Source organism: Lynx rufus, unplaced genomic scaffold (assembly GCF_022079265.1).
Source record: "Lynx rufus isolate CCGP_SWC_20201006 ecotype Redwood Valley unplaced genomic scaffold, mLynRuf1.p SCAF_16, whole genome shotgun sequence".
Lineage (NCBI taxonomy): Eukaryota > Metazoa > Chordata > Mammalia > Carnivora > Felidae > Lynx > Lynx rufus.
The window spans coordinates 30,966,466-30,988,838 of record NW_025814830.1 but is presented as its reverse complement, the minus strand read 5'-3'; the positions used below and the strand labels follow the sequence as shown (position 1 = coordinate 30,988,838).

General features: G+C 60.1%; 1 protein-coding gene across 1 annotated transcript; it reads right to left on the bottom strand.

The window, feature by feature from the left end:
• Positions 1 to 1,633: 1,633 nt before the first annotated feature.
• Positions 1,634 to 20,969, bottom strand: MMP15 (matrix metallopeptidase 15). Its single transcript, XM_047079324.1, has 10 exons — positions 20,808 to 20,969; positions 9,604 to 9,752; positions 8,794 to 8,922; positions 7,182 to 7,489; positions 6,654 to 6,815; positions 5,451 to 5,704; positions 4,933 to 5,071; positions 3,894 to 4,044; positions 3,695 to 3,810; positions 1,634 to 2,100 (listed from the first exon to the last, which is right to left on the bottom strand). The coding sequence occupies exons 1-10, from the start codon at positions 20,967 to 20,969 to the stop codon at positions 1,634 to 1,636; spliced, it is 2,037 nt and encodes a 678-aa protein (XP_046935280.1).
• Between the last annotated feature and the right edge of the window lie 1,404 nt (positions 20,970 to 22,373).

Here is a 22,373-nt window from a genome sequence, read left to right as displayed (position 1 = left end):
CAGCCTGGACTCACTCCTGTCACCCGCAGCCCCTCCAGCTGTACGGTCCAGCCCTGGGCCTCTCACAAAGGAGGCCACACTTGCCGGCTGTACAATTTAATCAGTGCAGATTATTTACAGAAAGAAACGTATGAGGGTGGACACTGACCTCCACCCCCCATCCCTTGGCTGGCTCTCCGGTTCTGAGGATGGAGGGCGGAGCAAGCCGCTGGACCTGTGATCCAGGTCAGCCCATGAGAACCCCTCCCTCCAGGGGCCTCGGGGATCTGGGTGGCAGGCGCGCTTGCCCCGGGCTGAGGGGAAGCAGAGGGGACGGAGCCGGCTGTACAGTACCATTTCCACAGCAGCCTTGGCGCCTGCTTACTTCGGGAAAGAAAAGAAGGAGGAAGTGTCTCTGCCCTTAGGGCTGAGCCAAGGAGAAGGGGAGTCTCCGAGGCCACAATGGGCTCCTCTGGGGGCTCCACAGCCACATCCCAGTCTGCATGAGGGGATGAGCTGCTGGCCCCTCTCCACAGTGTCCCCCCCCCCCCCCACCCAGTGCCCTGGGGGACAGGGAGTGGAGGGGAGGAAACCTCAAGCCTGGTGCATGGTGGGCTGTGGGCACCCATCAGCCCCCTGTCTCCCTGGGGCCACTGGGACCTTGGCAGCTGGCGCCTGAGACCGGTGGGGTTCTGAGACCCCTGAGGACAGTGGTGTGGATGAGGGTGGGTGGGAAGAGACCCAAGGAAGGAGCCCAAGTGGGTCATAGCTCAGAGAGGAGTGGACGGGGGCTAGAAGCCCAGCCTGGGGGGGGGGGCGAGGCTCCTGGGTGGAGGGGCCGTGGCAGACCCCCTTTGGTCCTTGGTAAGGCAGGCCAGGAGGTGTGGGCTCAAGCGGTATGTGGGAGCTGGGGCTGTGGGCCCCTTGGCTGGTCGGGGGTGGGGTGGGCGTCTTAAGACACAAGAAGCCTCAGTTACTGGGGTTGAGAGAGGTGGGCTGGGAAGCAACCAAAACTCAACATGACTCATGGCCAGTAGGCTACCTCACCCTTCCGTCTGTCCCCTGTGGCCTGGCCTGCCCCCGGGGAGTAAGCTCTTCCTAAGTCAGAGATTCAGGTGGGTGGAGACTAGTCAGGTCCCCCCAGTCTCCAGAGCTCGCTCAGGTTGAGGAGGGCCCCTCCAAAACCCTTCAGCTACTTTCCAACTGGGCCTTCTGACCCTCTGGTCCTCTGGCTGTGCCCGAGCCAGAGGCGGTACGGGGTGGGAAGGGGTGGGGTCGGGGAGGTAACCCCCTGTCCAGAGCAGAACTACATTTAGAAAACTCTAACCCCTGCCCTGATGGACTGCTGCTCCTAGTCAGGAAAGTAGAAACAAATACTCAATTAGTGTGCAAAAAAAAAAAAAAAAAAAAAAAAAGAAAGAAAGAAAAAGAAAAAAGAAAGAAAGAAAAGAAAAGAAAACCCTGGGCATAAATAAACAATGGGGCAGGGCTGGCAGGGATGTTGGAGGGGCCTGGAGGAGCCCCCACCCAGGGGCTGAGGGAGCCATGGAAGGCCCTTGCTGGGTGCCCCCAGGAGCCGTCTCAAAACCACGGGCACCGCCAGCCCCGGCCCCTTAGCACCGTGAGGAGCGGGAGGGCCGGGCGCGGGGCGGGGTCAGACCCACTCCTGCAGCGAGCGCTTGCAGTAGAGGAGCATGCGCGGGGCGCCCTTGCGCTGCATCTGCACCAGGGCGTAGGTGAGGCCCAGGATGCAGAGGAGCAGCAGCAGCGGGGGCACCAGCACCATCACCATGTTCACTGTCCGCGTGACCTCCTCCATCTGCACCACCACTCGGCTGCCCCCGTCCTCACCTGTCCCCTCCCCGAAGTCCCCCTCTGCGCCACCCGCGCCGGCCTCGCGGCCCTCATCGCCCTCTTCGCTGTCACCGCCCGCCCCGGGCTCTGCACCCCCATCGGGGTTGAAGGGCGGACGCGCCACATCGGGCCATCGGGGTCCCGTGTCCACGTGCTCTTGGCAGCCCATGAAGTCCCGCAGGATGGATTTGGGGTAGCCCGGCTCCATTCGCAGGCGCTCGTTGTCAAACTTCCAGTACTTGGTGCCCTTGTAGAAGTACGTGTAGGCTGCAGGGGCAAGCGGGGATGAGTGGTGTCAGGCCGTGCCCCAGCCGCCGGCCGGTGACCCTCAAAGAAGACCAGGACATGCTGAAGGAGCCCCAGCTTGAAAACATCCACCCTGGGGGCGCCTGGGTGGCTCAGTCAGTTAAGCGTCTGACTTCCACTCAGGTCATGATCTCACGGTTGGTGAGTTCGAGCCCTGCATCGGGTTCTCTGCTGTCAGCACAGAGCCTCCTTGGGATCCTGTCCCCCCCGCCCCTCGCCCCCTCTGCCCTGCTTGCACACTCTCTCTGTCTCTCTCAGAATAAAAACTTAAAATAAAACACCCACCTTCTCACTCGCTTGCCTGAGCATTTTCAGATCTGGCCCCTCTCAACTTATGGGAGCCAGACCTGGCTCAGAGAGGGGCAGGGTTTGGGGAAAGGACCTGACGGTGCTGCCTGTGCTTCCTGGCTGGGGCAGCGCGCAGAAGGGTCTTGCAGCCTGCCGCATAAGGGCTACGGTCAGGGGGCCCTGCTACCTTGTCCCAGGACTGGCTCACCCCACACCAGAGAGGTCAATGTCTTGCTCAAGGCCAGCCTTGCACACGGCCAGCCTGCAGCAGACCTGGAGCAGAGCTTAACATTGCCTTGGATGGGCTCTGTGGCTTTGGGTGCTCTGCCCATGTCCCATCAGCCCCACGAAGGGCCAAGTCTGAACCATGAGTGAGTCTATACTCTGCTGATCACAATGAGATCAGAGTAGTTGCATGGCGATGCCGTCCCACACGGATGCCACGTGACCTGCCTAAGCACTGGCAAAGTCAGTGGGGTCTCCCCTGAGCCTAAGAACCTGGAACCTGAGAACCAAGACTAATGGTTTTTCGTAAGTTTGCCAGAGACCCTGCTGGAGAAATAAAAGCCACGGCTCCCTGGTGCTTAGTTATAATGACAGAGGTCAAGCTTCCTTTCTAGGCAGGTAAGCGGGCACCTTGGTAGGACTCTTGCCCGCCATTGCTTTGAGCCAAGCTAACCCCCCTCAGGCTTCAGGCTCCCTGTGGGTTGCCCTGGAGGGAACAGGGTAGTTCTGAGTTCCTGCTCTGGACACAGGCGGACCTGGGTTGGACACTTGGTTCCCCGCAACTTTCTTGCTGTGGGGTTTGGGGCCCTTTACTCAAGCTCTCTGGTTTAGTGTGACTGTCTGTAAAGAGGGGATGGAGACAGTGCAGGAGGGACCAGGACAGTCATGCTCTGGAAGCCCCCGGCCCAGGGCCTGCCATGGCTGCGTCCCTCACACCTGCCATCAAAAGGCTGGGTGAGGGGGGCCTGGGTGGCGCAGTCGGTTGAGCGTCCGACTTCAGCCAGGTCACGATCTCGCGGTCCGTGAGTTCGAGCCCTGCGTCGGGCTCCGGGCTGATGGCTCAGAGCCTGGAGCCTGTTTCCGATTCTGTGTCTCCCTGTCTCTCTGCCCCTCCCCCGTTCATGCTCTGCCTCTCTCTGTCCCAAAAATAAATAAACGTTGAAAAAAAAAAAATTAAAAAAAAAAAAAAGGCTGGGTGAACCCTGTGTGTGGAGGAGGGGATGGTGAGTGCTGGGCGGGCTGCAGGGGGTTGGCCCAGTACCTGCATCGTTGCTCAGGAAGGCCCCTTTGGGGGAGGAAGGGATCCCCTGCCACACGCTGATGGGCTTAGGGTAGCCGGGGTCTCCACGCTGTGTATCCTCATTAAAGCGCCAGTACCTGTGAGCAGAAGCACCGGGTGTGGTTCTCTGGGTAGGGGCGTTCGGCTCGGGGCTTCTGCCTTTGAGGAAGGCAGTGCTCACCTGTCCTCTTGGAAGAAGAAGGTGTGACCTGTGGGTTCCCACCAGATGGCCGTGTCGATGCGGTCGTAGGGGATGCCCAGGCCGTAGCTGGTCAGCGGTTGTGGGTAGCCGGGCTCTAGGTTGGCTTCTCGGAAGAGCCAGTAGCGGTCACCTGCAGGAGGAGGGGCAGGTGGGTGAGGACAGGCCTGGGGCAGAGGGGCATGGGACGGAGGGGACATGGGGAATGCTGTCCTGGGCTTACACATCCACACACATCCGCTGCCGCACTTACCCCCCCCCCCACGCCCTTGTACACAGGACAGTGTAGGCACTGACCCCTACACACACACAAGACAACTCACTTGCACATCACACACACTCAGCACTCACGGGCACCTTGACATACTCATTTACACACGTACAAGTCACTCACTCACACCTGTACCCACGGCACACGGTCACACTATAAATGGCCTGCACTCCCATGTGAACGTCCGTGCCCCCCCCCCCATACACAGTTCTTGTACAGAGGGAGGAAAGAGGGGGAGCCCTGCCTGGACTCTGGGCCCAGGGGCTTTAAGCGTGGGCTCAGGCCAGCTGGGCTGGGGACACAGCTGATCCACCGGGGGTGCCGCCCTTGAGGCCCTCCCCAGAGAGGCAGGCCGCACAGGGAGGGCCGGTGGCAGGGAGCTCCACTGTCCCTGAAGACAGACCACAGAAATCCTGCCCGGGAAGGAGGGGATGGGGGGACTCTTGTCTTATGAGGAGGGGCTGCAGGAGGCACAAGACACAAGGAAGGAGGAGTCACATGCGGAGCCCCTGTGCTACAGATGGACGCTCACCTCCAGTCAGAGCAGCCGCTGGCCCCCAGGGGCCCAGGTCCCCCTGTCCCCAGGTTTCTGTCTCCTCCTGCCCCACCCCTGCCTTGACTCGGCTCCCCACACTGTGGACATGCCATGTAGCCCTTCGCTCTCCCCCTCCTTCAGGCCCGCTGGGTCAGAGGCCAGGCCAGAGGTCAGGGAAGGGAGGCCGCCCTGCCCTCCCACCTACCCCAGCTTACCTTTAAAAAAGACAAAGCGTCCATCTTGGCGCTCGTAGGCAGCACTGATGTCACTGGGCAGACCACGCCAGAAGTGCCCAATGGGCATGGGATAGTTGTCCAGGACGCGGTTGTGCCGGACCCGCCAGAACCAGCGGCCCTGGGGAGGGCGTGGGTGTGAGTGGACAGGGCAAGCTCACTCCCTCATACCGGGAGAGGCCCCTCATCCGGCTGCCCTTTCCTAGGTCAGGGAGATCCGGAGGGGTGGCTTGGAAAGCCAGGGCAGCACCCATAAGTGAGCCCTGGGCGGGGTGTGGACCCCTGCACTTGCTGTGTGACCCTGAGCAAGTCCCGTGTCCTTCAGGCTGGTTTCTTCTTGGTCTAGGGTCTGAGGGCTCCCCAGGGGCTGCTCAGTGAGGGAGGGGTGGGTGTGCTCGGGCAGTCAGGTGGGGCAAGGATGCAGGGGTGGGATGTGGGGGCTGCTCTCCTGCTCTGAGACCGGGCCAAGGGATCAGGGGAGACACGGGCAGGGGCCAGACCTTGAACACGAACATCTCCCCACGCAGCATGGCTACTGTGTCAAAGTCCCCGTCGCAGATGTTAGGGCCATACTGGTCAGGCCGTTCCGTGGCTCGGGGCTGGGCTGGGGGGCCTGGCTTTGGGGGCCGCTCCGGCTTCCCGCCTGGGGGTGGTGGCTGAGGGGGTCTGGGAGGCCGATGGTCTGGCCGGCCCGGTCGCCGGGGAGTCACAGTGGGGAGAGGCCGGGTGGGCTGTGGCTGACCATCCGGGGTGCCTGCAAAGTGGGGTGGGGTGAGTGGGAAGTCAGAAGGTAGCCCCTACTCAGAACCAGGGGACCCTGGGGCACCCAGCCCGGAGAGACATGTGCTTCGGCAGTGGGGTCTACCCAGGTGAGAGCCCCCCTGTCTGTCCACAGCCGACCCCTCCCCCACACCTGCCATCACCCTCAGGAGGACCTCTGTCCTCCATACAGCCCTCTCCTTCACCTCCCCACACTGGACGTGGATCACTGTGCCCCTGAGGCTGCCCTTTCCTCCACTTCCCCTTGGGGACATTCCCCTCAGGACACCAGCCTGCTTTGGTGGACACATGCAGAGGAAAGAACATGGTTCTGTGACCTCTGCCAGGGGCCCATCTTCTTACCAGGTTGCCGGGGACAGAGTGAGGAAGTATCTGTCACGTGCCCAGCAAGGCAGGTACCGCTAGCCCTAACAAGGGGCTCGGGGTGGTGCTGAGTGCAAGCCGGGCCCACAGAATCAGTCCTCAGGAGCCCTTACCACTGGAGGCCTTCTCGGGTGGGGCCTGGGCTGAGGGGGGTGCCACCTGCCTCAAAGCCACCAGGAAGTGATAAGCCAACAACACTCGCTAGTGAGCTTGGGACAGGCTTGGGTTGGGAGCAAGAGTAGGAGGAACGAGATCTGGGACCAGGGCATCTTCTGTCTAATAAGAGTATCAATGACACTGAGGAGGCGAGGAGCGGTCTGTGAGGGGCCTTGGAGACCCCAGTCTGGAGCCACCATGAGGGCCCTAGAGTCGGCCAGTCCTGCGTGTGACTTCCAGCCCCATCACTCACTCCCTGAGCGATGTGGACAAGTCACTAATCCTCTCTGGGCCTGTTTCCTCATCGACACAACAGGGAGAGCAGTGGCACCTATGCCTTGTAGGGCTGGGAGTTGAGAGCTGGCGTGCAGAGCCCGCTGGCCGTGCCCACACTGCCCGCTCACCGTAGAGCTGCTGGATGCCCCGGAGGTCGTCCTCAGGCAGCTGGAAGGTGTCGGTGTCCATCCACTGGTAGAATGGCGCCATGATGGCACTGGGGTTGCTGGAGTGCTCCAGCCCCAGCGCGTGGCCCAGCTCATGCACGGCCACCAGGAAGAGGCTGTTCCCTGCAGTGGGGATCGGCCGGGGTGGGGGTGGGGGTGATGCACAGTCAGCTTTGCCCTGGCCCAGGCCCTGCGGGCTGAGGCCATCAGAGAGCTGGCCCTTCTGCCATTCTCAGAAGAGGCTGAGCTGCTCTGACTGCTAGGCCTCACACTTTCCCATCTGAGAGGTGGGTAAAATGATCCCTCCCTTTCCCTACCACCCCTTGGAGGTCATGGGACAACAGACTGAGATACTGAGGGTCAGTGCTCTGGAAAACTTCACTGGATGAAGCTCTCCCCTCCCAACCCTGTCTCTGCTCAACTGGGTCAGAGGGCAATGCCCAGCTCCAGCTCTGCCTCCCCTCCCCTGCCCCGGCCAGGTGTTCTCACCATGCAGGTCAGTGCTGGAGAAGGTCCAGGGCTCATCTGCATCGAAATGGGTATCCCCGCCCAGACCAGGGCCAGGGAAATAGGCGTGGGCCAGAAAGCCCCCTGTGCCATCAAATGGTGAGCTGTCGCCGTGGAAGCCAGAGGCAAAGAGTACCATGATGTCAGCCTCCTTCTGCCTCCGCAGCCGGATGTCTTCATAGGGCACCTCCTGGAAGACCAGGGGCGTGGCCTGCTCCCACACACGGAAGGCCCTTCGCACTGCCTCCAGTGAGTGGTACCATCCCAGCTTCTCTGTGTAGTTCTGGATGCTGCAGTGGGCAGGGAGACCGGGGAGTGAACCCAGGGCCTACTGGGTCCGCTGTCCACTGCTAGCACCCACTGGGTGGGGGCGAAGACACATGGTCACAAGGAACATGTGTAAGATCTGAGCTGGTTCGTGGACGGTGCCCATCAATATCAACTACTAGTTTATTCTGATGTGAATTTGAAAAAGACAACTAACATGTCAAACCCAGGAGTTCATTAGGATATGGCTAAATAAGGTTGCATTGTATTCAGTTAGCTTAAATAAGAAAACCACTAATAAAAGTGCTATGGAGCTAAGAGAAAGAACTAGACAGTTTGATACAAATGGCTGAGGTTTAGGAAACACAGGCCAAATGGCTCTGATGATTGCAGGGTCAGGCTGTCCTAAGTTCAAGGCCGGGCTCTAACATAATCTATGTGACCTTGGGCAAGTGACTTAAGTGTTTCTGAATTTGAGTTTCTTCATCTGTAAAATGGGGAAAAGGAGAGTAGCGCTCTCATCTTGGGGGCCCTGGGAGGATTAAATGAATTAGCTCATGTAGAACATGGGTCTGGAGTCTGCACGTGATAAAAGCATGATGAGGCCTGTTATTACCCACATAAATCAGATTAAGCTTCTGTGTGCTGGACAGATCTCCTCCCTTAAAAGCTGTTGGAGCCATGAAGTCACTCTGGGGGCCTAGGGTCTAAGTGGCCGCGGGAGCCGCTCTTCCTCAGGAGATAGAGCTGCGGGTAGGACTGTGGAGGGACTAAAACAAGAAGGGGAGCCCTCAGGGACTGCCACATGGCTCAAGGCTCAGGAGGCTTTCTTGCCAAAGGACTCAGCAGAAAGGAGGAAGGTGCCTGAACCAGGGTTTTTGCAGGGGTCTTGCTGCCTGCACACCTGACAGATGCCCGGATTCCAGCCCTTTCCACCCTCCCCCCCAACCCCTCAGATACCTAAAGCCCCGTGCCCTACACTGTGGAGGCCCCCAGTTTGTACTGGTACAGGAGCTGAGCTGTGAGGCCAGCCCCGGGCTGCTGGCGGGTGGGGAGCGGGGAGGGAAGGAGGATAGAGCGGAAACAGCTCCAAGGGTCCTGACCTTCACTGGGGGAAGACCGGCCAGGGTGTGCGGCCGATCTTGTCAGCGTGGGAGCAGGGTCAGCTTGTCTATGTTGGACACCCCGGGGTGGGCTTCTGGGAAAGGAAGCTTTCCAGACAAGCCCACTGGGAAGCCTGAGGCCTCAGCCTGGGAGAGGAGAGGAAAGAGCGGTCTCTGGGCAATGCCGTGGGAGGGACGCTACCACGGACAGCCATGGTCCCTACCTGAAGGTCAGGTGGTGGTTATTCCACTTCCTCCCAGTGAGGGCATAACGTTTCCGCCGTCGCCGCAGATTGGCTTTCACGCGCACCCCGAACTGGTCTGGCACCCCGCAGCGGGGTCGCTTCATCCACCTGGGTCATGAGCACGGAGGGGTAAGCCCAGAGCCTCTCCTCCACACGCCTTCCTGCTTCGGCTCTGCCTCTTCCAGGCAGTCCACCCTTCTTCCACCCTTTTGCCTTGGGCCCCCAGCCACCCTTTGCATGGGTGTGGTGGCAGTGGGAGACTCTCTGCGTTTCGATTTCCTCATCAGAAAAACAGGCACACTGACCTCAGCCTGGAAGACTGAGTGCCCGACAGAGGCTCACCTTTGTGGAGTATCACCAGTATCACCCAGGAGTGGGAGAGTTACCCCTGAGGCCCTCTGTCCTTGCTACGTTACGCTCACGTATGCCCAGGGATGTGGCTTTGGGTCCCATCACCCCTGTCAGATTCAGAGCAGAGCTGTGGCCTAGTGAGGATGTCCCATCCAAGGCACATGCTGCTGGTCTTCCCCATTCCTGTGCCTGTGGCAGACATCACTAATCAATCCCATCCTCCTTGCTGCCCAGCCAGATTCACCTCAGGAGCTTTCTCAACACAAGTTTTCAGGTAGCCAATCCCAACCAGTCCGAACTAGCGTGGAAGATCAAACCACTTGCCGTCTCTTGTCTAGGTCACTCTATCCTGGAAACTCCACCTGCCAACCCCTTTTCAGGGCAAGCCGGGAGGGCAGGTGCCAGTGGGGTCTGGGAAGGGCCCCATGGAGGACTCACGCCTTGGTTTCTTCGTCAAGCACGCCTGTGACCGGAATCCCATAGAAGCGCTGCATCTCGGCGAGGGCTGAGGCCAGGATCTGGGCAGAGCGCATGGTGGACATGTGGCGGCTAGGCTGGGGCAGGTAGCCGTAGAGCCTCAGCCAGTTCTGCAAAGGAGAGGCCACAACTCAGTCGGCGCGTCTGGCACTGCTAGTCCCAGACATGCACAGCCTGCAGCCGCCCACCGCCCACCACCTCCGCCATCGCTCTGTCGGAGCCACCGCCGCCTCCTGCTAAAGTGACCACATGAGCTTCTGTGCTGCTCTGCCTGCTTCCACCTCCTATGGTCTGTTCTCACACAAGAGCCAGAACAAAAGGCCTTTACAAGTCAGGTCTGGTCAACCTTCTGGTTCTGCTCAGAATCCTCCCGAAACTTCCCAGCTCAGAGTCAAAGCCAGTCCTTACAGGAGCTGCCAGGCCCCTCACTACCTGCCCCTGCCTCAGCTCTTAGACCTCACTCCTCCCACCCCCCACAGGCAGTCATGTTCCTGTCTCAGGGCCTTTGCACTTGCTGTTCCTGCTGCCCAAGTGCTCTGTATGGCTCACACCCCCATTTTCTTCAGTCTGTGCTTCAACCTCGCCTTACTGGAGGGGTGTTTCCTGACAACATAATGTTAAAATACACCCTGCATCCCTTCTCCTTCCCTGTACTTGTGACCATATGACACGTTATATATTTCCCTTAGGTATTTTTTGTTTGTCTTCCCCCACTGTTTGTCCGTGAGGGCAGTCCACAGTTGCTGTCCTTATTGTCGGACTGGGCACACCAGGGTGGGCCCCCTACCACTCCTGACAGACCGCTGGGGATTCAGAGGTTCAGAACCTCTTGAGGCCTCACCAAGCAGGAAAACCAGCCCCTTGGGCTACTCCCTGACAAATCCTAGGCCTCCTGGAAGCAGAGCAGATGGATTGGGGCAGCCCACCCGGGGCCAACAGGGTGGGCCAGGAGGCCTGAAGTCCAGTCCCTGCTTTGCCACAAACGCTTTGCTCTTTCTGGGCCTGAGTTTTCTCAGGGGACAATGGGGTTATTGGGGTTGGGAGATTTGAGAGAGACAGCCCTGGGAAGTGCAGCTGGCACGCAATGGGGGTACCCGTCCCCTTCCAGAGTCTGCTGGGCGGGCCTTGTCTTCTCCTCCATCTATCCATCTGTCCATCCATTCACCCACCGCACCCCTCCTGCCAAGTCTTTCTGAGTACCCTCTCTGTGCCAGGTACCATGCCAGCTGGGGGCTGTGGAGGACCACGGCAGAGGGGTGCTGACCTCCAGGGGTTCACAAGCTCCCTGGGGAGACCCACTGTACCCAGAGAGGGAGGGATTCACACCTGCAGGCCTGTGAGCAGATAGGACTGTCACAGTCACAGCCGGAGGATGGGATCCCCGATGAGCCAAGCTGAACTGGGGTAAGAATTCACCTTGGCCATGAGAGCATAGTGACCGCCATGGGAGGCTGGTGGGCACAGAGGCCAGGGACTTCTGTGGGCCTTGGCCACACGGAAGTGTCCTTTACACCTTTCCTGGCCCACCCTAGGGCCTCTGGGGCCTCCCCCTCCCCTGAGTGAGGGCACCTGAGGCCTGCTCTCTGGGAGGGTCTGGAAGGTTAAGACCCCATATCAAAGTCCCATAAGGCAGGATGATGGCCCGATATGGTGGCTGCTGTGGACCAACAGCCATGTGTCAGCTGGCCAGGGCCACGCCCTTATCTGTCTGCCACCAGTGTCACATCCAACTCCTCAAGCACTTGCTCCCTCAGTGCCCCCCACTGGACCCCGGCACGGCTGGGCTGCCCACATAGCCAGCTCAGCAGTGCCCAGGTTACAGCTGGAGGGAATGGCTGCTGAGTCAACGAGGGTGGCAGACAGACGCCTGGCCCCAGCTTCCAGGCCTCCCGGGCCCTGGGGAACTGCCACAGAATAAGGCAGAGACATGGAGGTGGGAAACAACCGTCCTCTCTGGGAACAGGTCTGGGGACAAATTGTGGCCCTGCCACTTCTGAGGTGTGGCCACATGCCTCCCGGGCTTCAGTCCGCGGTCAGTGAAAGCGGGGTGCTGTGCTAGGACCTGCCTCATCTCCTGGGTTTCTGTGAGGGTTAAGCTGGGAGTCCACACTACTGCCTGGCAATGTGCCGGGTTGGGGAAAGTGCTCAATAAATGTAATATTAATGACAGAGGCCGGTCTGGTTGTCCGTGGAGCCGCAGCCCTTTGCCTCCACCAACAGAGCTGGAGAGTCCAGGCTCCAAGGGGCCTAAGTGCCGGGCAGCCTCAGGTGAGGGCACAGCAGCGGCCTCCCCCATGGCCTCCCCACCACCCTCCTCACTCACCCCTCTGGCCCAGGGCTCCTTCCCTCAGCTCCACTGGACACTGGCGGTGCCAAGGGCACCCTCCCTGTTCTTCCCAAGCACGGGAAGCCTTTCCTGAAGCTATGTGTGTGAGGGGCAGGGCGGGAGGTCCCCACCCGTAATGGACAGTTCCCCTGAAGAGGCATGGGGAGACCTGGAAGGCAAGGCCAGGCCTCTAGCCCAGCTCCAGCAGCCAGAGGAGGTGGGGGGAGAGGTGGAGCTGCCCGCTGACAGATGAGGTCGCCTCTACATCACCTATTTGCATAAGGTAAAAATATCTCACTGGAGCGCAATCACAGGCCACCAAGGGGCTGATTAGCGGTGTCTGCAGAGTGACAGAGGGAGGGCAGGCAGGGGAGGCTCAGGCTGGGGCCCTGGGGAGGGAACGGGAGGGGAGCTGGGCCTGTCTGCAGTGAACAGCTCCAGGGCCCAGCACAGCCGATGAGGCTGAGGGGCCCTTCAATCCTGGAGGCAGCTCAGGGGGTGATGGGAAGGTCCCACGGGTGCCTGCGGACCCTCCTCCGTACAGACAAGCACCCTCTGGGTCTTAGGGAAGCCAAGAGCTCCCATTTCAATATGGGCCAAGCCTTGAACCCTCAATGCCCTCGGCCTCTGCCAGGATGAGAAGCCAGGCTGAGAACCAGCAGCCTGTGAGGGAGGGTGAGCAGATATGCGGCCTGGGCCCAGAGCAGCTGAGCCCCAGATGACAAGGCGAAGAAGCTGACGGAGGCTGCCTGACTCTGGCAAACTTGTGTTCGGGGCTGATTGCCAAGTGCCAATCAGTCTACACCCCGCATAGGGCTGTGGGCTTCTCCTCTCCCCTGCGTCTGGGAGGATGTTTCTCTCCACCCTACTCCTACTGCTGGACTCAGTGTGACAAGTCCAGGAGGGGAAGATGCAGATGCAGAGGGAAGGGGGCATGGGGCAGGGGTGCACAGGTGGGTGGCAGGGGCTGCTTGTGCCCTGAAGTCCCAGCTTGCTGACAGGCTCTGCTGCCACGGGCCAAAAGTGGGTAGCAATTCCCAGGGTCGTGACTGGCCTCCCAGTCTCAAAGCTGGGGAGAGGCTGTGTTCAAGCCCCTGCCGCCCCGACTGGCGACCGTAGAGACTGTCCTTTACACAAGTTGCCGCCTTTCTTTCCTTGTTACCTAGATTCTCATAGGTGGGGTTAGCCAAGCAGGTGAAACTTTGTTTCTCAGGTGGGGAAACTGAGGCTCAGATGGGTCAGGGAGCGGCAAAGTAGGGGGAACTCCTCCATGAGAGCCGCTGTCCAGTGGGAGGCCGGGAAGGTTCTGAAGAGAGCTCTAGGGTCTACACAGAGAGACCCCACCCACTCCAGTTCTTTCACAGCCATTTCTTTCTTAAGCTCCAGACCCCACCCCATGAGTACGTATAGATGCTTCAGGTGCATGTCTAGCCCCAGGTGCGGAAACGTGGGGCCATCAGGAGTCGGAAGGGGGAGATTCTTGGGCCCCTGGCTCCCAGGTGAGGCCGTAAACACAGTAGCAGAAGGTTGAGACCCTGCTGTGGGCCAGGCAGCCTGCTCTTATCAGCCCATTCAAAGCTCACAAGTCCCCCATCCCATTATACAGACAGTGAGGTTCGGAGACGGTGAGTGGCCCACCCAGGGTCACACAGCTGGCCTGGCTAGAACTGGAGTCCATAAGCAGTGCAACTGGCCCACTGCCTGTGAAGTAGCACCAGCTCCTCTCGGCCGAGGAGCAGTGCCCAGGATAGCACTGGGGGAGGGCATCTAATCCTCCCCACACCCCACATCTCTGGCTGGGGCTGGGCGCTGGGCCATGTCAGCAGGGCTGCCCACCAGGATTGCTGAGACAATGCCAAGCCAGGCCTGCAGGGAGGGTACGTCTGTGAAGGAGCCGCGGATCAATACTGTGCATTAAGCCGCCGTAGGGGCGGGGTGAGCTCCCCTGCTCTGCTGCCCCCACAGCCACCTCCCCCGGCTCAGATGGCTGGGGCCCCTCCCACTCAGCCTTATCGGCCTCTGTGCGATAAAAGCCAGTCTCCGCTGGGCTCCGCTCCGTTTCTGTCAGCCACAGCTCTCTCTGTAGTCCAGGCTGACCCTGGCAGGGTCGCCAGCCAGGCACAAAAGGCGTCTTGTCAGGGCTGCCAAGGACAGACCCAGACCTTCCACGGTGTGAGGTCCTCATCGTGCCCGTCTCCCTTACCCCGTATCCCAGGCTGTGGGCTCTTGGGAGCAGGCCAAGGCCTCGCTTGGCTCTGCACTCCCAGTCTTGGGCACGGAGCCGGCGCTGAAAGAGACTTGTGGTCCTGGGGAGCCACAGACCCTGCAGACGCAGAGCGTGCACCCTGGGCCCATCGGGCCCACCCTCTAGGGGATCCGAGCTGGGAACCCATTCACCGGCAAGGTGACCCAAACAAACCCGAGACTCATCCAGCCTTAGGCTGGAGGGGACCTCAGGCCATCAAGTCCAGCTACCTCCCTGAAGCCTCTAAGGACTATAGCTGGGCACATGACTCATCCAGCCTGCACCCCGGCAGAGATGGGGTGCCCACCGCCACTGAGGTAGCCCATTCTGTCTTTGGGCATCAGTGACTGTTGGAAAGCTCCTCCTCAGGCTGAGCAGAAATCTGCCTCCCAGTGACACCTGTTCCTTGGTCCTGACTGCTTGTCCACCTAACAGGCCTTTGAATGATGGAGGGGGGCTTATTAAGCTTCTCTAAGCTCCCGTTCTGCTCCTTCTTTGCAAAATGGGGTCGATATTATCACTCCTCACTGCCACACAGGGATGACAGCACAGATGACGCAGACCGAAGCCCGGTGAAGAGAGGGGGCACTCCGCCAGCCCCCCTGTCCTTGGTGTGTCCTTTACCCTTCAAGGTAGCACGATTCATACCTAAGCAGTTCCAGAAGAACATACTTGCTTATTTGGGGCTCAAGCTGACCCCCTCCACCACTATGTGAAAGTTGCAGTTGGGGAAGGGGCTCTAGGTGGCTGGGAGAGTAGGAGGGCTGGGGGATTGTCCAGAGAGGCAAGCAGGAAGGAGGTGGCCACCTGAGTTCCTGTGCTCCCTCACCCTGCTCCTTCCCAGCCTGCTCCTGCAATCCTTAACCTGGAGGAAAAACCAGTCGGTCCTTTGGCCAGTGAGCGGGGTGAAAAAGCCCTGTTTGCTAGTGGTTTCGGGGCTGGCTGTGAGCCAGTTCTTAGGGCCTCACCTGGAAACTCTCCTGTAGATGTTGTCCATGTAGATAGGGCTGTTCATGGGGTAAAGCCTGGGTGGCTGGATTGGCGGGGGTGGGCAGGGGTAAAGGCATGTGTGGCCCCATCTCCACCCTCTCCTTCCCACCTGGCTCCAGCCCAGCGGGCTCCCCATGGCATGGCACCTTGCAGCCTTTAACCCAGCATGCGGGCTGGGAGCTCAGCTCCAAGTCAGACCAACTAGCTTCAAAGCCCAGCTCTGCCACCCCCTGGCTGGGGAATCTGGGGCAACTTCTCTTACCCCCTAGTCTCAGTTTCCTCTTCTATACAGTGGGGTAATGATAGTCCCACATTTGCAGAGTAACAGCAGGATTAAATGTGAAAACGCTTACAGAACATTCATAGGCCGTGCCTAGGATGTAACCAAGTAGGTTGAAGGTGCTCAAAAATAACACCTGATCCTCACTGGGCCTCATGGAGGACCAGTGGGCACAGCGTTCAGCATTTTACACACGAATGCACCGAATCTCCCCAGGAACTCCATCCAGTAGATGCTATTAATATTCTCATTCTGTAGACAAACTGAGGCTCAGAGAGGTTTTGTGACTCGCACAACAGCAAATGCCACTTGTTTCTCATCGTTGCTGTGTTTGGCTACCACTTTGCAAGTGCTTCTTTTGTGCCCAGTGCCATGCTCATAAATGCTCAACGTGAAGCTGGGCTCTCACTGTTCATGGTGGCAGTCACTCCTGGGAGGACAAGGTAGCTCTCGGGGCTAAGAGCCAGCCTTGGAAAGCTGACCCACACCCTGGTTTCCAGGCTCTGGAAGCTGGAGCATGAGATGGCAGTAGGATGAGAAGCATCTTTGAAGGCTGGCTAATGGCTGCTACCCAGGTCCTCATCTGTCTGTCCAGATATCAGAGATTGGGTTGGGTCTTTTGCTCATTTCTTGCTGTTCCCACAAAGGAAATGGGATCTGGTAAAAGGCATCCTTTTCTGTCTCTCTGATCCAAGCCCAGCTTGCATACCTATGCTGTTCTTGCCTGGGGGTGCAAAATCTGTGCTGCCTCCCCCAAACGGCCCAGCCCACAGCCACTGGTCTCCAGGCATCCCCGGAACCAGTGTCCTTCTGGGGAGCGGCCGGCCTCATTTGCACCCTGACTCAGGGAGGCTCATCCAGCTAGAAGGTATGTATGGTGTGCTGCAGGCTTAGATAAGTGTTCATGACACCACCTTCATGACCCCAGGGCCCCACGTTCACCTGTGGAGTCCTCCCAGGACCCTTTGTAGTGGAGAGGACCCAAGCAGAGAGCCCCTGACCCCTCTCTGCTTCTGCTGACTCAGAGAACACATCTCCATGTCCAAAAGCATAAGCTGGCCATGGAGCTTGGCCCCCGCCTCCGTGGCCAGCTATGCGAGTCACATAAATCTTGAGAGGATACAGAAGATGCCAAACGTCTTAGTCTATCCAGACTGCTGTAACAAAAATACCATAAACTGGAAAGCCTACAACATTTATCTCGCACAGTCCTGGAGGCTGGCAGTCTAAGATCAGGGGGGCAGCCCCGGTGGGTTCCGGTGAGGGCTCTCTTCTGGGTTGCAGACTGCCGACGGCTTGCTGTGTCCTCACATGGCAGAAGGGACAAAGGAACTTTCCTGGGCAGCAATCTCACTCATGAGGGCCCCATCCTCATGACCTAATCACCAGAGTCCCACCTCCTAATACCATCACCTTAGGAGTCGGGTTTCAACATAATGAATGGGGGGGGGGGGTGGAAAGTATGCAAATGTTCAGTCTAGAGCACCAACTGTAATCAGTGGTGACCCACAGCAGCCACTACAGCTGGCCTCAGGCAGAAGTCAAAATCCCAGCTGGGCAGAGGTGATGATGGCAGGGAACGTGTGGTCCAGGAACAAAAGGGGCCAGAACCAAAAGCTTGGAAGGGAGGGGCTTTTCCATGCCTGGCAGTGTAGCCATCCTGAGTTGGCATCAGAGAGTATAGGCCGTGAGGGTTGCAATTCTTTGGGGGATCTGGCTGTGTTTCTATGCTGTTTCTTCTGCTCCTTGGGGTGGGGCAAAGGAAGGCCTTCTTGTCCAGGGCTCAGAGAGGCCAGGCCAGGCAGATACACTGCTCAGACAAGCACATGCCAGGCTGTTCTCTGCATGGAGGCAGCTGACTGACTGGACCCTGGGGCGGCCCAAACACGGGGGACCTGACAAAAGGGCTGGAGGTGAAGGGCATGGCCCAATTGGATGCCAGGTCCCTGGCTGCACCAATCAGCCCAGTTCTCTCTGGGTTTTGGAACAGAGTATGGGAGAGGAGTGGTCTGTTAGTAGTCAGAGAAGAGACTGAAAAGCAGAGATGGGAGGGAGGAGAAAAGATTCAGCTTCTGCAGGTTCCCGATGACAAGGCCCTCACATGAACCCCTTTCCTTGAGGGTGGGCACAGGGACCCTCTGCAGTTTCTGTTCCACATTTAAGAGAGGGTACTAAAAAGAGAGCACCAGTAGGGCCCCCAGGGGCCAGCATGGAAGTGCGGGCAGAGACTGGAACACAAGGAGCCTGGGGCTTTGGCTTGCCAGTCAGACCTGAAGGTCAAAATCAGAATTCAAGGTGACCTGCACCCCTCCTTTTGCTCATCTGCTCAGCCCCCACTCAGGGGCAAGGAAAATCTGCGGGAGTCCACCTCTGTTTACCTGGGTGTGTCCAGGTTTTAGTGGCAGTGGCAGCACACCTGTGAACTCTGGCAGCTGAGTCACTCCCATGGGGCGGGGCTGAGAGCCTGAAGTTGTGCCTAAAAGGAAGCAGTCGGGGGGATGGGGGGAACCAGAGATTCTCTGGTGAAAACCAAAGGCACTTAAGCAGGCTAGGTGCCACAGCCAGAAACGGTGGGACTGAGATCCATAGGTGGGGGCTGGACTCTCGGGGAGGGAGTCCAGGAGCGCAGCGGGCACCCCACTCAGGCAGGGCCAGGGTCTATGCAGGGCCTGGGTCTATACAGCCATTCTGGGCTGGAGCCTGGGACTTGACATCCAAGGGAGTGAGTGGGACAGGGCAGAGTAAATCAGTGGTGGCTTCCCCAAGAAAGACAGCCTTCTCCAGGCTGAGGCCTGGCAGGTGGCAGGTGGACGGTGGCCGCCAGCTCCTAGCACATGCCAGGCTCCCTGATTCCTTAGTCTGGTGAAACTCCTGTGGTTTCTGTCCTGGGAGAGGGAGGGGAGGGGAGAGAGGCTGGCCTTGACTCAGTTGCCAGGCTGCTCAAAGAAAGGTCCAGCCATGACCCGACCTGAAGTCTGGAGCTATGGGGGTTCTGGGGTGAGGACCAAGAGCCCTTCTTCAAGGGAAGGAGGCTCTCTGTACGCAGGGTGTGGGCCAGGCCCAGGAGTCTCCCCCATGCTGGTGTTCTGATAGCATGGGCCTGGGGACAGTTCTCCCACGGCTTCCTGGCAAATGGGCTGATTGCTTAAGTCATTTGACTTTTTGGGCCCAGATCTGGACAGACTTCACAGACTCCAAAGAACAACCTTGTACCCCAAAGCCACCTCTAGTTGTTGGGACAGCCCACCTGTCTCCAGTCCTCCGTCTACTTTGGCTTCCAACATCGAGGGTCCTTCCACTCTCCAGAGTCTCTTCCAGCAATGACCTGACCCAAGTTTTTCCCCCAGGAGAGGGGCTGCAGGCCAGTCACAAATCTCTAGCCAGTGCCACCACAGGCTTAGGACCATGGTCCGTGGGCACTCAGGCCTGACAGTGCAGGTCCTGGAGTATGGGGACTCCCTCAGCTGGGACAGGAGGGTGTGATGGAGGAGTAGAAGCAAAGAAAGGCCCTTCAAACCACAGGTCCCAGCGCCCCAGCTCCTGGCCAACCAGGATGCCAATTCACAGACATGGCCACCAAATTCCAGCTTGATCCATAACTGCTTCCTGTGCAGAGAAGCCATTCTTTTAATTTTTTAAAATGTTTTATTTATTTGAGAGAGAGAGAGAATGAGAGCAGGGGAGGGGCAGAGAGTGGGAGACACAGAATCCAAAGCAGGCTCCAGGCTCTGAGCTGTCAGCATAGAGCCCTACACAGGGCTCAAACTCAGGAACCTTCAGATCATGACCTGAGCCAAAGTCGGAAGTTTAATGAACTGAGCCACCCAGGTGCCCTGCAGAGATGCCATTCTTAAATAGACTGTAAACTCCTCAAGGGTGGGTCTATGACTTGCAATCCTCTGGTCCTCAGCTCCACAGAGTAGTAGGTGGGTCCAATAAGCACTCTCCACCCAGTACCTGGATGGGGGTCCCCACCAGCAGAAGCTGCATATAAGCCCCTGCCTGCCCGCCTGTGTAAAATGAGGGGCAGCTGGACCAGCCGGGTCTGGGCTCCCACTCCACCTCCCGCCAAAGGCCTGGCTCCCTATGGCTTGGCCAGGCCAGGCCAGGGAGGGAGGGCAGAGCAGGTGGGGAACTGGCTGGAGGTGTAACTTGAGCCGGGAGGAATTCCCTGCCCTTCCTCCATGCTTTTATTAAAGTAGGGCGGGGAAGGGCAGGCTTCCATCGGAAAAATCTCCCAGGCTGCCGGGGGGAGGTGGGGAAGCCGCCGGGAGGCTGGGAGGGAGCACCGGCCGGGCTGCAAATAGAAGGCACGCAGCAGCTCCGGCTGCGAGGCTCCAGGCCGGCCCAAGGGCACCGAGGCCCCATCCTACCGGAGCCAGCACAGAGGCGGGTCTCTCCTCCTACCGTCTCATTCCTGTCCTATCTACCCTCTCCTAGTCCCGGACTGGGAGTGGGTCTTACAGGTCGGGACAGAACAGACCCCGCTTTTGCTGGGGCAACGGAGCTGGTGCCCTCACTGTCTATGCTCAGGAGGACGGCGCTGGGCGACCCACAGAGCCCGCGTGGGGTATTGCGGGGGGATGCAGGTTGGACCTCGCTCTACGCCAGGAGGCCGCGCCTGGTCACCTGCCGGACCGATCCGGAGACGGTTTTATCAGGCGGGCTCCTGGTAAAAACACGTGCGGAGTCTGCCCTCTCCGACGTAGGGGCACTAGTGGGAGGAAGCCCCGGGGGAGACAGGGTCTCTCTTGGACCCACCTGGTCATGGAGCGGTTTCCGCGTTAAGAGCCCAAGTAAGTCGCCAAAGCGCCCCCTCGGAGGTTCTCACCCCTTCGCCCCCTCCGGGCCCGCTGCGCGCACGGCTCGCTGTCACCCAGACCAAGGGCTACCGAGGCGGGAGCGCTGCCTGCTCCGCCCGTGGTCCCCCCAGGGCAGCCCCCTCCCCACTCGCAGAGGACGTCACAGCGCGCCCGCCAGGCTCTCGAGGAATCGGCCGCCCGGAGAGAGGAGAGGAGGAGAGCGAGGGCTGGGGGCAGCAGAAGCGACTCCTGGGACGCGGGCTGGGGCGGATCAGTGTCCGGAGTAGGGGTAGAGAGTGGGCACGAGCCCTACGCCCTCCAGGATTTGGGATGAGGTGCGCCGCAGAGGGCGAGCTGGGGAGAGGCAGTTTGCCGGGCCCCATTCTTCCCCGCCCCCCATCTCCCGGACAGGGGCTCGTCTGCGCGCCCTCCACCCCTCTCCCCAGGCTGCGGGCGTGGCTCCCTCCCTCCCAGCCCCCGAGCCCCCAGCCCGCCGCAGAGGGGCCGGGCGGGGGTCCTTACCTCGGCATTGACTTCTGCGTCCTCCGCCGCTGCGCCGCGGCCCAGGCAGCCCAGAAGCACCAGGAGCAGCGGCAGCAGTCGCGGCCGCGCCGCCGCCTCCCGGCCGCCAAGGAGACTGCCCGCCCAGCCCGGCCGTCCGGGCGCGCTCCGGTCGCTGCCCATGCTCTCGGCGCCTAGCCCGGCCGGGAGCGCTGCACGCAGGGCTCGCCCGCTGGCCGGCGCCAGGGCCCCGCACGCGGCTCGGAAACTTGCGACGCTCCCTGGCTCCCCGCCCGGCGGGCGCGCGGCAGACCTCTTGGTCCGGGTCCCCGCCGGAGCCGCTTAGGTCCCCTCGGCAAATTCCCACGCCCGAGGAGAGGCGGGCAGGGCAGGTCCGGGCGCGCGGAGCCGGCCCGCGGGGGAGGTGGCCGGCCGGAGCCGCCCGCCGCGGGGTCCCGCTGCCTCGGCGCCCGGGGCCCGGCTCCCGAAAGCAAGCGCAACTCCTGAGCCTTTGTCTGGCTCAGCGCTCCGGCCGCCCGGTCCCGCGGCGCCCCCTGCGCGCCCAGCTCCCTCTGTCCATGCCCGGGGCCGGGTGCTGCCCGGAGCGCGCGCCTCCCGCCCGGGGACTCTGCTCGCCCCGCGCCCGCCCGGGCCGGGGTCCCCGCTCAGTCCCGGGAGGAGGCGCAGGGAGCCGGTCGGAGCGAGTGAGCGAGCCAGGGAGCCGGCGCCCGACGTCCCCGGCGAGTTCGGCGCAGCTCCGGGCGCTCCCAGCCCTCCTCCCCGCGCGCCGCGGCCGCCGCCGCTCTTAAAGGGCCAGTGCTCTCTCTGCGCGCGGACCCGGGCGGGGGCCGGGGGCGGTACCTCAGCCCGGGGCTTCTCTGCAGCAGGTGCCGAAGGTGGAGTCGGACCAGCGGCCCTTTTACTCTTCCAGGAAGGAAGGGATCCTTGCCTGCCCGCCCCCGTCACTCCCACCCTTGCTTTTGGAGAGCAGGTTTGACACTCCCCTCCTCCCCAGCGACCCCGTAGAGAGAGAGAGGGAGCTAGGAGGAAGGACGACTCTTCTTTCTTCCACCTGGCGGGTGTGTGGGGCTATAAGGCTGTGGTGGTCAGGAAGGAGGAAAGAGGGACCCAAGAGTCCTGTCTTGGGGTGGAAGTGGAGGGGGGAGATAAAAATCTAATGGTTTGTTGGCCCCAGGTCTCTTCAAATCCTTAAGATGTCTTTGGCCCTTGAGTGACTCTCCTCAAATTACCAGGTGAGGTTGGGTACCTTGCCTGGGCAGTGTGGTCAACAGAACACAGGTTTCAGATGGAGGCAGTTGCCCTTTTCACCATTGCCATTTACCTGCTGCCTCCATGTCCTTATCTGGAATGTGGGGCAAAGGGCGGCTGAGGGTTGGTATGTTTGGGCTGTTTCCACACATTAACTGTCCAAGTAGAGGACACTGTTCTGTGCAAGTGAAATGTAACAGTGTGGTTCCTCAAGGTGATGGGCCAGTGGGCAAAACTTCTACAGCCAGAGCTGAAAGTGCTAGATTTCATTCTATTTCAGGAGCAGCTTGAGATCTGCTTGGTTGCAGAAGGCCTGAG